The sequence below is a fragment of the Nansenia antarctica genome (genome assembly GCF_963989245.1).
Source record: "Nansenia antarctica genome assembly, chromosome: 4".
Lineage (NCBI taxonomy): Eukaryota > Metazoa > Chordata > Actinopteri > Argentiniformes > Microstomatidae > Nansenia > Nansenia antarctica.
This window is the reverse complement of record NC_137689.1, coordinates 16,114,525-16,131,206: the sequence shown is the minus strand read 5'-3', so window position 1 is coordinate 16,131,206 and position 16,682 is coordinate 16,114,525. Positions and strand designations below refer to the sequence as shown.

Sequence of the window (16,682 nt, the reverse complement as noted above, 5' to 3'; positions counted from 1 at the left end):
ACAGGTTCATTATTTGATTTCAAATATCTCAAGTATACTGCCAAAATTCCAATTTAAGGCTACTGTCCAAATATGGTGAGATATGAGGTCATTGAACCTGCTTTCCGGAAGAAACCACTGAATGCTGACAACAACACAAGGACATGTTGCCAATAGTGATTTATTGTGAAGTCTCAGGGACAAGTCACAATAATCAGATTCAATGGGGTTTAAAAACAAACAAACAATAGAACAAACAACAGAACTGTACAAATAATGTTCAAACTTCATCATACAAAAATGTGCCAAATCTTGACGCAGTCAGGACATCAGGTTCAGAGGGCAACAAACAGCTGACAGCTGGTCTGGAGAGCAAGTCCAGAGGCATTGTGGGAGAGAAGCGTGTGTAGCGCCGTGGCATGGTAAGCACTGGCAGGGCAGTCCATGGGCACCGCCTGGCTGCTTCAGAGTGAGAGACGGGATCCAAGGCTCAGGATCAATGTTTGCTCTTCTTTGTCTTTTTGTGGGAGCGGTGAGGCGACCGGGAGCTCGACCGCCACACCTTCCTGGCTGGCGACGGAGATCGGGACCGTTTCGACTTCCTGGGAGACCGTGACTTTGTTCTGTTGGACGGATCGAATAGTGTAGTGATTTGATAGTAAGTACCGTATAGTGATTTGAAACACACAGAAAATGAATGCAAATGGAATAGCAGAACACAGGCAGAATATATTTGATATCCCGCACAGGGCCTTACTTTGAGGGAGAGTCGCCTCTGTATATCTGTGTCCGCTCCTCCGTATCTTTACTCCGTCCCCTGCTTCTGTCCCGGTCCTCACTTCTTTTACTCCTCTCCTTGTCCTTTCCTTTACTGCTCTCCTCTACCTTGTCCCTTCTCTCATCCTTCTTTGATCGGTCTTTTGATTTCTGTCTTTCTCTCTTCTCCTCCTGGTCATCCTTGTCAAACTCCTGAGGTGAACAGAGAACAAGTAGACCAGCTGCTGGTGAGAGCCTCAGTGCTGTACAATCACCTCCTATAAGTCGTGTGATTCTTTCATAGCATACATAATATTATATCACATTATATCATATATCAAAATGTTTGCCCCAAAGCCATTTCACTTACTGCTGGGTCAGAATGTAATAACACACTAATGACCCACCTTCTGTAGTAGCTTGTTCCTGTAGTGCTCCATCTGCTGCTGTATGCTCATCCCTGATTTCCTGGGCCTCTTTCCCAACTCCAGCTCATCCTGGAACTTCATAACCTTCACCTGGGTCAGAGACAACATTGAGTATGAGATACGACATACCATTTGTGCTATTTGGAAGGTGGGTCGATTGAGCAATGTGAAGTCAACAACTCCCTGCAAGAGTTGAAAATGAGTGAGACTATCACTAGGACTATCTCAGACTATCACTAGGACTATCTGAGACCATCACTAGGACTATCACTAGGACTATCTCAGACCATCACTAGGACCTCTTCTCTCTGTACAGTTGAGAATGTGTGCTGCAGTGGCGAGTGCTGGCAGTGAGCTGTTGGTGGCAGCAGATGTTGAAGAGAGTTTTTACCTCCAGCTCTCTCAGCCTGCTCCTCTTGCTCTCAGAGAGCTGGAAGCTACTGAGGGAGCTCTTGAAGTCGGCGCTGTCGTACTTTGACGGGCTGGACGAGTCGTCACTGCTGTCATCCCCAGACTCTCCCGCTCCTTCCTTAGTGTTGGCACTGCTGGGGGAAGAGAGACAAGAAGCATCCTCTCCTGTACTCAACACAGCGGTACTGTAGGAAGTGCTACATGACGATGATGATGATTCAGAAAACAGGTGTGAGGCGTTCTGTGTGAGGAGTGTGGCCTGCCTTCTAACTGGCCGTCAGTAGGGTTCAGATAGTTGGGGCTGTGTGGTACCCGTCATTTTGCTTGCTTGGTCCTTGAAAGTTTTGTTTTGACAGAGAAGGAATTGTACCAGGACGTGATGTTGCACGGACTCTATGAGATTTATCGCCAGCTGTCTAAAAGTAGACAACTGGAACCGACACTGCTGGACCTTCTTATAAACTGTGTCATTGGTGTGCTGGGAGAAAGGCAGGCCTTAATGTCCATGCCCAGGTACCTGCTCCACCACCTGCCCCTCCCACCTAAGGGGTTCAGAGAGAGCTTGGGGGGAGTTAGATGTTCGCCTCCCCCCACAGTACAGTTTTTTTAGTCGGGGAGACATTGAGCTCCAAGGATATCTCCTCCATCCAGGAGAATGGGGTTGTCGTCCCCCGGGCGTTCCTAGTTCTTACCTTACATTCAGGTCGTCATCAGACTCCCGCTCTCCCACAGTGTCCCATTTAGATTCCGTGGTAGCTGAAAGAGGAAGAGGCATGGTGAAGCCAGTTGTGGGGGGGTGAGGGTGAGGATGGATTGTGATTCTAAGATCGACAGTGTCGTACTATCATACCTTGGGGCAAAGCTTCAGCATCGTCCACCCTCTCCCATTTAGATAGAGCCACTCTGGAGTGAGGAAGGTTTTTCTTCCTATCCAAACTGTCATCCACTGGGGGGGGGGGGGGGGGGGGGCAATTTACATCAAGTCAAGATCTAAATTAGGATTGAGTGAATTCCAGATTTCAACCAATCATGCGAGTTTGACCTACGAGGCATTCCGTCGATGTCGTCCATGGCGGTGCCCAGGGGAACTCCGTCCAGGTCGTCTACAGAGACCCCATCCAGAGAGGCAGGGTCCCAGGCCAAGGGAGAGCCGTCTAGGTCATCCAGCGGAGCTCCGTCTAATGGCGCACCGTCTAAGGGAGCTCCGTCCAGATCTGGTGTCACCGCCTGAGGGGTGGGGGGAGAAATACCACAGTATCCAGCCATGAGCCGCTCTCCCTTCTACTGAGGTTCTCTCTCCCTTCTACTTTAGGTTCACCCTATACTGTATGTACATCAGAGAATATTCCTGTGTCAACAATCCAATGTGCAAATGATTTTAGCAATGTCAGAGACAGTACAGCTAAGGATGAAATGATAATCCATCTCACCTCGACCCTCTCGATCACCTCCTCTCCTGCTTTGACCAGACCCAGAAAGATGTTCTGCAACTGGATTAGGTAGGATTCTGGGTAGACAGCCCAGTCTTCCCATGCCCTGAAACATCCCATTATCCTTTGCTGGGGAGAGAAGGCAAGCACAGAGGAATGTGAATCTACTTGCACTGGCAACAGCAGGACACAGTCATGAATAAATAACACCCTGCTTACCTTGAACTGCTCCGCTTGCAGTCTTGCTTGTATGTTTCTATATGCTTCACTGATGTCTCCAAATATCTGGGGTAATTTAGTTTCGAAGCTGAACAGACAGAGAAGAGAGACAGAGTTGACAGATAACACACAAATGACCAGTGAATATGTATAATATGTAATTCGGAAAATAATTCAATTCACAAGACATTTCTCTTACTATTTGCGATAATAAGATGCATTAGCAACTTTGGCACAGGAGTTGTATAAGATGTCAGATACCAGGTACAGTCTGGCAACCTATTGGGAATAAAGTAAGACGTATTTGTGAGTAATATACCAAGTCATCGGTCCTGAATAGTCACAGATCACACTTGTGGCCTGATCTCGCATATGTCCCACTTTCATATAATACAACAAGGTATAAAAGGACCTTTTTCTGTAGTGGTGTCTGAAGAAGGGACAGGGACTCTGCGATACACCCCACTACCTCCTCCGCTGCCTCGGCTCTCTCCAGACAGAACAGCATGGCATCGCCTATGTCGTCCCTACGTGGGCTGAGGCCCTTCAGAAGGCTCTCCAGTCTCTCTCTGTGCCTGGAGGAAATAAATACACAGGCTTACGCACACACACAGGCGCAAGCACGCACGCACATATACATATACACACACACACACACACAGACACAGACACAGACACAGACACACACAGACAGACACACAGATACGCGCACGGCAGGCGCGTGCACACACACCCACACAAATTGTCTTGGTAGGGCCCACTGTACAGTCAAAATATGTGTTCTATAAATAGACAGTGAATAAGACAATGTTTTCCATATTCAGTCTGTCTGTCAGACACTGCCATCTCTATCTCCCCTGTAGTAGAATGCTACTTACACTGTCTTGAGCTGCCCTTTCTTCAGCTCCTCCTCATGGGAGGGGGAGTCCTCCTCTTCACCCCCCTCCTCGTCTCCATGGAGGTAGGGGTTGACGAGAGGCGGCCTCCAGATAGAACCTGACAGGAAAATGCGATAGTCTGACCTCCTCCACTCGCTGGGGGACTCGCCCTGGAGGGTGGGAACAGGGACAGGAACACAGCTGAGGCTGGTGTAGTAGTCTAATACTGTAGGGAGTGGTGGAGCGTGTGTCTTACAATACAGAGAGAGAGGGGTGTAATACAGAGAGAGAGAGAGAGAGAGAGACCCACCTGGAGAATGGAGAAGAGTTTCCAACGGTAGTACACATGCTCTTGGCTCTTGTTGTCAAACAGGAACCTGAAATTATCAATTGAAAGACAATTGTAGTCTTATAGAAAAGTATTTTCATGTCAGACCTGCGAATGAGCAGACGGATAGGGAGACCTGGCCCGAAGCACTGTACCTGAAGTCAGGGTTGTTCTTCTCTTTGCTCATAATGATGGCTTCAAACATGGGTCCTTCACGCACCACAAACTCTATCATCCTGTGAATGAGGCCTAACAGATTCCTGCGGAGTGAACAGAGAGAGGATTAGAGGCCAGGTGATGTGCCGTTCTCCAGCTCATCCAGACCAGCGGCCACATCCCTCTCTCACTAGACACAGGCCCTGAGCTTCTGACTGTCTCTCTCCCTCTCTAGGTTCCCATCACACTGCAGCAAGGGACACTGCCCCTCTGCTGTCACTGTCACAGCAACATTGAGGGAATGTTGTGTGTTGGTCTGCACGTGGAGTGAGTGGCAGAGAATGTCTGTCCCTATTGTGCAGCATGTAGCTATAGCAGGAGGCCATCATGCAGTGTTTCTCCTCCCGTGTCATATAGTATCTCTACTAGTGACACATTGCTATTTCTCTCCCCCACAAGAAGGCAGTACCTGAATCACAGAAGCAGCACCACACGTGATTATGACAGCTTGACGTATTACTATTATTACTACTGGCTTTGATCTAAAGAACCATCTGCCTTCTAGCTGTATCTGTCTGCAGTGTCTCAGGTGGGGACCTAGGTCGCCACTGAAATTAGTATGTTCCGTTGCATACACCTCGCTGGCTCCAACTCTGTAACAATCCATTTTTCTGACAGTGGGTTACAATGACTGCATTTACTTCTCTAATCTAATGAGGATGAAATTAGTGAATCAAACAAATGAGGGTTTGGTTAACTAGGAAGATCCGGAAACAAAGATTCAGTTGTAAGAAACAGGGGTTACCAATTCCCTGAACACATGATGTCAAAGGGACCTTTAACAATAGCTTAATTGCAGACCAAATGTTAGCAACACTAACTGCAAACTATCAGACACAGGTAGGGGGTTAATGTTTTTAGCTGTCATTTCCCATTAGTCATGTACAAGTACAGGTGTAGTACTTAGGCCTGGGACTTCCTGTCTGTAACATATACAGACACAGGAAAAACACACCAGAGCCTCTGTCCTCTAACACTGTGCTGTGAGAACGGCTGGTCAGACGTAGTAGCAGTAGTAGTAAGAATGGATAGAGAGTGTGTACCTTTCTGTTGGGATAACCACTTTGACTACGGCTTCGGACAGATTCTGTTCGTGAAGTCAAATCAAATAGTGAAGATATAAAAAAAGTGAGTATATATACAGATGAAACACTGCAGGATACATACAGCATAGAAAACGACCATAGCATTCAACGCTATACATCATTTGCATGGGGGGGGGGAAAGCTCCCACATTTGAGAGACAGCGACTAACTAAATTATCTCTAGGATACCCCACCACCCTTTATTTAATTTACAGTTACAATACATTTTGATGACATAATGCTCCTTCACACTACTACTACATATCTCAATCTGGGTTAAACCCCCTGCATTAAGACATATGCCCATCCTCCAACTAGAACACTTACTAAACTAAGAAATAGATTAAGACAAGGTGTGTACATCAACCAAAGGACAAACCAACTGGATTTCACTAAAAAGGGAAATGTAAAACAGAACTGCTAGTCCAGAAACAGAACCTCTCTTTAGTTCGTCTATCCATGTGCAGTTCTGAATTCCAGATCATATTCAAAGTCCAGTTTATTCATCCTATGATATATTTATCATCCCCCTTCGGATAACTTCTTAACAAACCCCCAAACTTGCAACTGATCTTGAGTGCAAAACAACCTTGTAAAGGAAGCATGCACACACCCTCGTCGACAAACATAAGACAACATTACCTTGTCTACTCCCTCCCATGGCTTGGTAAAATCATTACGGAAGCGAACTCGGGGCTGAGCATTAAAGGGGAGGCCAGAGGGGGGCGGGGGCGTGGACATTTTAAGTACCCCAATGGGCGTATAGAGTGGCTGTGGAGGGATGCGAACCGCTTTTCCCCATCCCAACTTCATTTCAAACCCCATAACCGTTTTACCTGCATCAAAAAAACATCAACAATCCAATATGAAACAAACAACACAATCAATAAAAGATTTGGCATTCTATCCATCATACTGGAACTCTCTTATCAGACTGACCGTCTAGTGCAGACAAGGCTCTCTCTGCATCTTTCCTGGTCATGAAGGCCACAAAGCCTCTGTTGGTGACCCTGGTGCGTTCCTCATCCGTACGGGGCCACATAATCTTGACGCTGGCCAGGGGGCCATATTTGCCAAATTCTTTGCACAGCATTTCCTCGTTCATCTGTTGCATCATAAGTATGATTAGGACAGTCGTACCTTAAAGTTGAATCAACCCCAAACAAAGGAACAGCAAGCTAGACTGTGGAATCATCTGTGACAGCTGCTGGTGAAAAGGGTAACAAGCCCGCAGCCAATTTAATATTCAGACATTTATTTAGAAAAATGTAAATACATTTCAGAGTTGTTGAGAATCAATGACACACTCGCTAGTCAACTAACACAGCTTGTTTTGTGAGCCTGCTAACAATGTAAAGTAGTGTTATAGTTAACTAGGTATCAGTGGGGATTACTCACCGAATCCATTGCATCGCAATATTTTGGCTTGACTAGTGAGTGTGTTGTGACTTTCAACAACGTTGAAAAGTATTACCGTTTTTCTAAATAAAAGTCATAATATTTTAATTTTAAATTTTAAATTTTAATTTTAATTTTTTTATTAATTTTGCCATTTAGCAGACGCTTTTATCCAAAGCGACTTACAATTACGAATTACAGGGACATTCCCCCTGGAGTAACTGAGGGCTAAGTGCCTTACCCAAGGGCACACTAGTAGTGGTGTGGCTTCAGGCGGGATTTGAACTCACAACCTTCCGATCCCAAGTCCAACTCACTATCCACTAGACCACCACTACCCCATATTTTGATTGGTTGCCGACTTGTTGCCCCTTTCACCAGCCGCTGTCACATTTATGTTATTTGGCAAAACGTCCTAAGCATGTGGAGAGCGTGTTTACCTTTGGGTTAATGCAGCCAATGTACAGGTTGGTTGTGTTTGGCACTGCTGGGTCGTCATCAAATACTAGAGGGAGACAAGTGTGAGTTTCTTATCTTGTGACCAATACAATCAGTATATGATGTGTAAAAGCAAAAGACAGAGGCCAATTCTAATATTCTTTACTTGATCGCCGTGATAGAGGTATGTCCAGGTCTCCGTATCCTCCACCAGGCTCATTTTTCTTTCTTTTGTGCCTTTCCTCACGTTCCTCCTGTATTCTAGGAGAACAGAATCATTGTTACCCTCAACACATTATGTTGTGAATATTATTCACAAGTTGGATTAATAAACCATGAAACAAAATGATTAATTATTGGTGTGGTAAAATCCTACTGCTTTAGCTCCTCTTTAAACAGCTCAAGGTTGCTCTTCTTCTTCTCCTCAGTCTTCTTTTTAGCGTTCTGTGAACGAGACAAACATTTAGAGAGACGAAACAAACTGAAGCATTTGTTGACCACCAAATAGGACAGATAGGACTCACAGTCTTTCTGGAGTCGGAAGACACCGGTGAGGCATTCTGAGACGTTGGCGTGAACTTGGTGGCTGGGCGGTAAAGTTTGCTTTTCTTCACTTCTGCTGCTTCCTCCTCTGCAAAAAATATATAGAAATAACAGTTAACATAGAACAGTAAGAGTGTAGCAATACATGAACAATAAAAGCACATTAAGTCTCTACAACTTCTTGGCTGTTGCAGCAGAGGTGCCTTCAACTATGCTACAGTAAGCCAGGATATTTCTACTCACCTTTTGTTGCATTCACGATCCCCCCACGAACAAAGGTTTTCACCCCACTTTTCTCATTGGTGTCAAAAGACGCTAAAAACTCTTCAAAAACTTCAGCTGCCTTTTCTTCCTCCTGAAAAAGTCACATGGTTACGTGTAACACATGGGAAAGGAAACAAATGGTCAAAGCCACTCTGCAATGCATACTGTCCGGGACATTTAGCCTACCACACAATGAAGCCAATGAATCCCATGACATTCTCACATGCAAAGAGCACTCGATTTCTATGATATAACCTATTGTATCTGTAGTGCTCAAGCAATGACATTATTTGAGAGCAGCATTACCCTCTTAAACAGTGAGACATATATACATCATTTGTATTGTATTGCAGTTACAGTAGGCATAAGTGTTTTCTTGTAGGCAGTCTAATCTCAAGATATAATCTCTAACAATCTCTAATAGAGATTCTCTAATCTCTTAGAGAATCCGAATGAGAGAAATTAGATTAATGTCCTAATCATCTCTAACATGCTAATCTCAAGGTATATAGCCTAGTATAAATCATAATCAATGAGTCGACCTCATTTGAAATGAATGGAACTATTACACATGGTGGCTTCGTTGTTCAGAGTAAGGACAGACATCTCTCACCTTTTTCTTGTTGTCTTCTTGTTCTTTCTTTGTTAATATTCTCTTAACACTGACAGGTTTTCCTTTTTTGTCTGCCATGCTCATACTGCAATCACATTAGAGACATGTACATGAGTCGTATATTTTCATTGAAGTCAACATCAAGCTATCCAATACCAATCACTCACACACTCACACACTCACACACTCTCTCACTCTCTCTCTCTCTCTCTCTCTCTCTCTCTCTCTCTCTCTCTCTCTCTCTCTCTCTCTCTCTCTCTCTCTCTCTCTCTCTCTCTCTCTCTCTCACACACACACAGCCCTGGATCAAGCAAGAGAGTCGCTAGAGCCACATAACATTTGTGTGGATGACCCTGAATGGCTGCTACATTTTTGTACAAATGTTAGTGATCTCGGCCCCGACACACACACACACACACACACACACACACACACACACACACACACACACAGCCCTGGATCAAGCAAGAGACTGGCTAGAGCCAAATAACATGGATGTGGATGACCCTGAATGGCTGCTACATTTTGTACTTTATTACAACAAATGTTGTTCGAGAACTGTGGTCATCCTGGCAATGCACTGCATCCTGCCTCACTGCAGCTTCGCTATAGTTAGTAGCGGTTTGATTTGTCCAATCTGGGCAATTATTTCCTTACTTGCTTTAGCAAGCTACAAACCGACCTTACTACTTACTGTTCTTAGCTAACGCCCGGATAGTTTGTATTGTTGAGCTGTGTGTGTGTGTGTGTGTGTGTGTGTGTGTGTGTGTGTGTGTGTGTGTGTGTGTGTGTGTGTGTGTGTGTGTGTGTGTGTGTGTGTGTGTGTGTGTGTGTGTGTGTGTGTGTGTGCGTGCGTGTGTGTGTGTGTGTGTGTGTGTGTGTGTGTGTGTGTGTGTGTGTGTGTGTGTGTGTGTGTGTGTGTGTGTGTGTGTGTCGGGGCCGAGATCACTAACATTAGCTAGCCAGCAATCTCGCATGCGACTGTGCATTAATGCTAACTATACAAAACGAATAGGAGAAAAGAGAGTGCATGCTTGTTTTCATCTAGTTTCCACGCAGTGAGCAAGCACCCCTGACACCAAAGTCACACATTTACCTTAGAGATGTACCACAGAGATGGTCTTGTACAATTGCGTTTGTTATTGCTCCACCATTTTGGATACGACGAGACTTGAACTGGACATCGCGTAGAAATGATGTCACTCTTCTTTGACCAATAAACGACCAAAACGATCAATCTTCTGGGGGGTATTCCATCAACATCGCTAAAGGAAAATCCAGGTTTAGTCTGATAAATCTCGCGAGAGTTCTTAAAAATATCCAGGCATATTCTGATAAGTCTCGCGAGAGTTATCAAAACATAAGCCAGGATTTTCCTTTAGCGACGTTGATGGAATACCCCCCTGTTTTTTTTTTGTTTTTTTTACAGAATGGTCATAATGATCAGTAAGTAAAATAATAACTTCACTCATATAATCTACATTAGTAGTACGCATGTTCAGTCTACTGATAGCCCATGATAAAATAATAATAATAAAATAACAAAGCAATCTTTTATTGTTTATCTCAATATATTCTAATAATCAATATACATTTTGTGTGAGTTGCAACTGAATAACAACCAGTGATAGTAGGCGTTTTTGGATGCCTATCAGACATTTTTATAATCCTAAGTAATGCACATTCAGGAGGACAGATAATATACTTTAAACTGCCCCCAGTCAACATGTTTCCAACCTGACTTGTGACATGTCATCTGAGCTGGCCCATGGCCCACATATAGGTTAGGTCAAGTGACAGAGCCAGATTGAGTGTAGGATATAGGAGAAGCCTTGCCTAGTGGTCAAGAGTAAATGGTCAGCAGAACACGCATGGACATAGGATAGAGCCTTGTAAGGAAGACGGTGTCAATATTGTGAAATACGACAGACAGATGTACATCTATTTTGTCTCTGTGAACTAGTATAAATAAGAGACAAACCTATCGACACATCTCTCTGCCTCTTACTGCCGAAGCCCAGCCTGGGTCCACCCGGACCAAATAACAGAGCATGCTGTAACCAATATCTGTACAGAATGGAACCCAGATCTGCATAAAATTATGTTTACAACAGAATCTCCTCTCTGAGTCATCAATTCCACCTCGGCCACCTGACGAGGACAATATCTCCTTATAACAACCAGGTACAGTAAAGGAGTAAATGGGGGACACAAGTTGACATACATGTGTAATGCTGCTGTTGTAAACCATAATGTAATATGCCCTCCCTTGAAAGAGCAGACCCCCATAGACTAGTTGGACAACAAGAGCTATACATACTGGTAACAGACTGAGTCACTGTCTTGACCTCATATGATATTTCCCAAAATAACATGAATCTGAATTAATCAGTCTAATGATGCAGTCTATATCTGTATATTACAGCTCTGTTAACATTTCAAAGCACTCCAGTTTCTCGCTTACAAGTTTAAATTCAATGTTAATTGAGTGACTTTTCAGACTGGCAAGTTTGTAAACATGACCCCAAAAAGTGCAGTTTGTTCAGCACATGCCAGGTATGCCAACTCAGGAACTCCCATGTACATTTCCACAGCAGTCTTCGTATTCAGAAAAAACTGATTGAGAAGCAGCTTAACTGTGTGTCACAGGCACTCAAATCAACCTATGTAAATATTTAATTAAATGTCGGCATGTTGAAAGGGCTAAAATGATTAAAAAAAAGAAAGATACTATTTAAATGTACAGTATGAAATGGAAAAAAAGAGGCATCTGCACACTCAAAACTGTGCAAAGATCTATGTTTTATTGCGCGAGCTTTCAGTCTTTCATAGACCTTCTTCGGGTAAGTCAGGTATTACTCAGGGTATGCCTGAAGAAGGTCGATGATAGACCGAAAGCTTGCGCAATAAAACTTCAGTTTTGAGTGTGTGGATGCTGCTTCTTTTCATTCTATTTGATACTCTTCAGCTCCAGCACCTCAGCTAAGTCTGATTACGGATGAGCGGTGGTATTTTCATATTTTAAATGTACAGTATGGACAGGTGTCCTTGACAATGGTCACTGCAGGGTGACGGTTCTGCCTCTTCCTCTGCCTCTTCCTCTTCCTCTGCCACTCTCCATCTGCGGACCCTGTCTTGGGCCTGTCCTTATCCTCATACCAGTGAACCGGTCATTGAGAGTCACTCCAGTCTTTAAACCAAGGAACAATCACAGTTCCAAATTGAGTGTAATATACATTACAGTGGTGGAAGTCACAACAAGGACAAAACAAAACATACAGCAGTTATGAGCTGAATACTAACGAGTAATGGCATCTCACCTGATTAATTGCAGCCTTGAAGTTAAATCTGAGGGGGATGCCTTTGGGTTGGGGGGAAGTTCCGCCCCCTGTCTCAGTGGACCGGTCCAGCGATTTGGTCTGCTGGGCCTTGGTTCTGAGGAAGATAAAGTTAGGACAGAATCAGAATTCCAGTACCTTTTTTGGCTGAGTGCACATTCATTTAATTATATATTAATAAAAACCTTTATTTTTGCTCAGGACCCACAAAAGCGAGTGAGTTATGTATCACTATTCACTATACTGTACTCACGTTGGCTCTGAGTTGGCTTTGGAATTCGGAAGTGACACTGTCAAAGTAGTACCAGTGGGAGGCGCCTTTCTCCAGCTGCATAGTGTAGTATGATGGGAACATGACGATGAACAATACTGGCAATATTTAACCAAACACAAATATATATAGATATAAAAAACCAAGCAACCAAAGTGTTTATATCTCACCCCCTGACTTTTTGGTACTTATCTAGTTTCCCATTGGCATTCAGATCAAGAAACTAGAGGAAGGAGAAAGATGATGGTACATTTATGTGAATTGTTTTTCTCTTTTTTATTCAAATGTAGCGATAATTATTGATAATATACTATAGTAATACACTTTCATTATTATTATTTTTTCATTATTAATCAATATGCTAATAATCTAGCACTCTGCTTCCAGGAATGTTAGTGCCAAAATACTATAATGAGGCATGTTTTAAATGTGCTGGACGAGGCCCATGTTCTCCTCATACAGTATGAAGTTGGGAAGGGATACACTACTAATGCATTTGGACTAATAATAATAACTTGGACGCTTATAAAACCGGGGGAGAACAATCATCATCATACTGTTTTGAGAAAACGATTGGTAGCAGGGATCAGTGGAGACTAGGTGGTCTATTATGAGTTGCATGTAAAGTTTAAGAACCATAATAACTACCCCTCTGTTTAGGACAAAAGGCCTGGCACCCCCCTGTCTCTGTTTGGATGGGAAAGGTGGGATCCTCTGGCCTCTGAATGGAGGAGGGGGCCTAATGGTGACACACATCCATATGGAAAAGAGAGAAATATGGTACAAATAAAACACTAAATTCAAAAACGCATCACAAATGCATGCATGATAGTTATCACAAGCATTATATACTGGACAAGTACTATAATTATAGTAGGCCTACATGGAACTATGAACGGATGAACAGATGAAAACTACATATTTCACAAATGAACTAAAGAGTGATAACACAAATAAAAAACATTTAAAAAGCAATGTGTGATGATGAATATGTAATTGTGAAGTTCATGGGTGGGCATGGGTTTTCACAAGACATGCATAAGTCAGACACAGAAGCTCATTTGGGTACTCATTTGAACATAACAGTTAGTGCTGTGTCAATGCACTAAAATTAAGTCTGCTTTACCTTCTCAAAGCTCCGACAGGACCTCTGTATGGTTGATAAAATGCACCCCTGAACAAAGGTTTGCGTTGTCCAACCTGCACTTCTTCCTAGGGATTACAAACAATGACTTATTATCACAATTGTCCAATAACTTCAACTCACAATAAGTGGGCATTACATATCTTTATTTACAAACTGTCATGCTATGAAAGAACAATGTTAACATAAAGGTAGTGCACACTGACAGAGCATGTCAATACCATATGATGAACACAGAGGTTTGTATTGATGTATTGATGTATTGAGGTATTGATTGTATTGATACAAACTAAAAAGGTTTACATGATGTTACCTAAAGTTATCTGAAATCAATATTGTGTACATACACAATTAAGTGTGCATGTAATGTAATGTAATGTAAAATGTACATCTGTGAAAGCAGTTCCTCTGACATCTTCTTTGGAGAGGTTTTTAGTGAATACAACTAATTCAAGTGTTTTTGTTGTTGACATTTTCTAGGTAATAATCTGAAAGCACAGGCACTGTTATGACCCACATAGAAACAATGATCTTTACTCAGAGACCTCGTGGAATAGAAGCGTAGGCTAGTAGTTGATAGTGTAGTATACAGTGTGTAGAGTTTGCTGTTAACATACCTTTGTATTCACAGGACGTCTATTTAAAGGACTCACACCTTTTGTTCCAATGGCAGTGTTTTTAAAACTGTATGGCTTTACTCTGTAAAAGCCACGTAAAAGAGGGTTTTTTACGGGTTGTCCCATGTACCGTGACCTGTAGGGGCCTAAAAACCAGGCAATAGTTATTACCAAATCAACAGGTACCATAACTTTTTATAAGAGTGTGATAAGTGACTCAGTAATGAATGATGATAAATGGCATCACACGGGATATGCAAGAGCGGACTAAGAGATGCAAGAGATCAAGAGTAAGTAAAGCAATGTACCTTGCTGGGTTTGATACTGGCCTTGTCTGAAAGGTAATCTCTGCTGCTCTCCTGCCCTGTCTAGTTTCTTAAGCACTGTGTTTCTGTTTGTGGCACGGCGCTTTCTGGCTGTGTTGGCAGCCTTGTTAGCAGCCTTGTTCGCTTTCTGCTCTTTTCTGTTCAGTTTGATGATGTCATCTGAGAACAGAAGAAAAGCTGTGATTTAGGAAAAATAGTCTGAAATAATTGAGGCCCTCTTTGCTGAAATGACTCTCTTCGTTGTCATTTGAGAACCTGACTCCATTAGCAGTAATGGGAGTTATGGGGAGCCAAATTATAGTTGATTTAGGCTACACTGCTCAATACCAAATCTCCTGAGACCAGAATGAGGGTTTAAAGGTGGACCTACATCATACCATTGAAACAGTGCATATGAAAGGGACCTCCATTATGTAACAATGAATACCACACCAACGTTTTAAGGCAGACCAATTTTAAGGAGAATAAGAAATCATATTCAAGGATATGGACTGAAGTCTGTTCATATGTAATAAGTATTTACTATATCCCGTGGATATAGGCCTATGAGTCAAACGAAATCAAACTGTTTACGTAATCTATTTATGCTGAATGAAGTAGCCTATACTTGCAGGCCTCTGCTTATAATTTTAACAACTGTCAATTGAAAGATAATCAAAATAATAGACTAACAATCGTCAACTTAACGTCTTGTTATCAAAAATGTCCCCCAAAACAAAATAGTTTGATTTCCCATGAAAGCTCTCATGAAGTTTCCAACCTAGTGACAAGTCTATCTTCTCCGAGTTGCGGCCCTTCTCCTGCGACTCCTCCATAGACTCTGGGTGAGCTGTGTCGGTGGCGGAGTCCTCCATTATTCCTGTCGCACGCAGGGGGCTTTTCACGCACCGTTACTTTGAACTTGAAATTCTTTATTACTACACAGTGTATTACCCCTCTACAGTTAGAAGTAATGCACTGAACTGCTAATATCCGTATGATTTTGATTAAGTAGATACTGTTGGCTACACAGTATCACTCCTCACACAATGAGTCACTCCTGGCTATTTAGGCAGCTGACAGAGTTCAGTCTGTGCAGATAAACTAGAGAGAGAGAAGCCACCCAGCCCTGGATCGTAACGTACTGAACCAACTGCACGACTGATCTTAAAATAGCCCAGCAGCCTCACTCAGAAAGGCATTTGGATTTATGAAGGCCCGGTATGACACAATATTTCAGTTTAAAACATGTTTCATAATACATGGGCCTACCAACACTTAGGCCTACTGTACTCCTATCATTATTTCATGTCGTACTGGGACTAAATGGTTTTTGAAAGCACCATTTTATATAGGCCTATTACACTCTTTCCACAGTAGGCATATCTATTACATAGGCAACACCGTTGGCATCAATTTCCTTATTTCACAATACTGTAATTCATCTGACAGACAAACACAACGATTTTTATTACATCATTTGGAGGAAAGCATCACAAAAAGAACATTCGTGCTTAGTGAAAATAGGCTTAGAGGTAAATCTATACTGCTGTCCTTATGTTATGCCATCAAATTGCATCCAGGGCCCGTCAATTTGGAAAAAGCACGAAAGCTATAATTTCACCCTTACGAGGCCAATGACCAATTAATTGCCTACACTTAAACATAAGAACAGCTTGTTGGTCACGCCTGTATTAAAATATGCATTACTAACAGCTTGTTGGTTACAATAAAATCGTTTTTCTTGATAACACTAAATAATAATAATAATAGGCTATACACAGTGTATATACATGTAATATTCGACATAGATATAGGCATGTCATTGAGAGTATACAATTAACATGCCTTTGATGACAATGTTAATAACGAGCGTCCTGTTAGTTAAACCTTCACAGACAGGTAGTAGTTAGTTACACAGATATCATTTCTCATTGATAAGAATAGGCGTGTGTGTGTGTGTAGTATTCCAAAACGTCCGCGCCCACGCCCTCTCGTAAAGCCCTTCCCCTAAACGTCCC

At 42.7% G+C, this 16,682-nt stretch overlaps 2 protein-coding genes across 2 annotated transcripts; both read right to left on the bottom strand.

The window, feature by feature from the left end:
• Positions 1 to 209: 209 nt before the first annotated feature.
• LOC308154725 (U2 snRNP-associated SURP motif-containing protein) lies at positions 210 to 10,115 on the bottom strand. The gene is made up of 24 exons (XM_080527914.1): positions 10,083 to 10,115; positions 8,987 to 9,071; positions 8,353 to 8,464; positions 8,091 to 8,197; positions 7,943 to 8,010; positions 7,733 to 7,827; positions 7,569 to 7,633; positions 6,670 to 6,835; positions 6,373 to 6,566; positions 5,689 to 5,732; positions 4,585 to 4,689; positions 4,412 to 4,478; positions 4,102 to 4,271; positions 3,636 to 3,798; positions 3,423 to 3,502; positions 3,224 to 3,311; positions 3,005 to 3,133; positions 2,621 to 2,801; positions 2,425 to 2,520; positions 2,267 to 2,330; positions 1,555 to 1,708; positions 1,143 to 1,253; positions 737 to 948; positions 210 to 602 (listed from the first exon to the last, which is right to left on the bottom strand). Exons 2-24 carry the CDS (start codon positions 9,068 to 9,070, stop codon positions 476 to 478), a joined length of 2,682 nt encoding a protein of 893 aa, XP_080384040.1. The 5' UTR covers position 9,071; positions 10,083 to 10,115; the 3' UTR covers positions 210 to 475.
• Positions 10,116 to 12,044: 1,929 nt separating this feature from the next.
• Positions 12,045 to 15,536, bottom strand: LOC308155738 (uncharacterized protein; the record flags this gene model as incomplete). The annotated part of the gene is made up of 5 exons (XM_080529112.1): positions 12,045 to 12,176; positions 12,307 to 12,421; positions 14,053 to 14,062; positions 14,665 to 14,841; positions 15,443 to 15,536. 5 exons carry the CDS (start codon positions 15,534 to 15,536, stop codon positions 12,045 to 12,047), a joined length of 528 nt encoding a protein of 175 aa, XP_080385238.1.
• Between the last annotated feature and the right edge of the window lie 1,146 nt (positions 15,537 to 16,682).

Coding starts and splice junctions, on each gene's coding strand:
- LOC308154725 (XM_080527914.1), bottom strand. CDS start 9,070: ATGAGCATGGCAGACAAAAAAGGAAAACCTGTCAGTGTTAAGAGAATA. Junction 1,254..1,554: donor GCAGGCTGAGAGAGCTGGAG/GTAAAAACTCTC, acceptor TCTCTGACCCAG/GTGAAGGTTATGAAGTTCCA. Junction 949..1,142: donor GGAACAAGCTACTACAGAAG/GTGGGTCATTAG, acceptor TGTTCACCTCAG/GAGTTTGACAAGGATGACCA.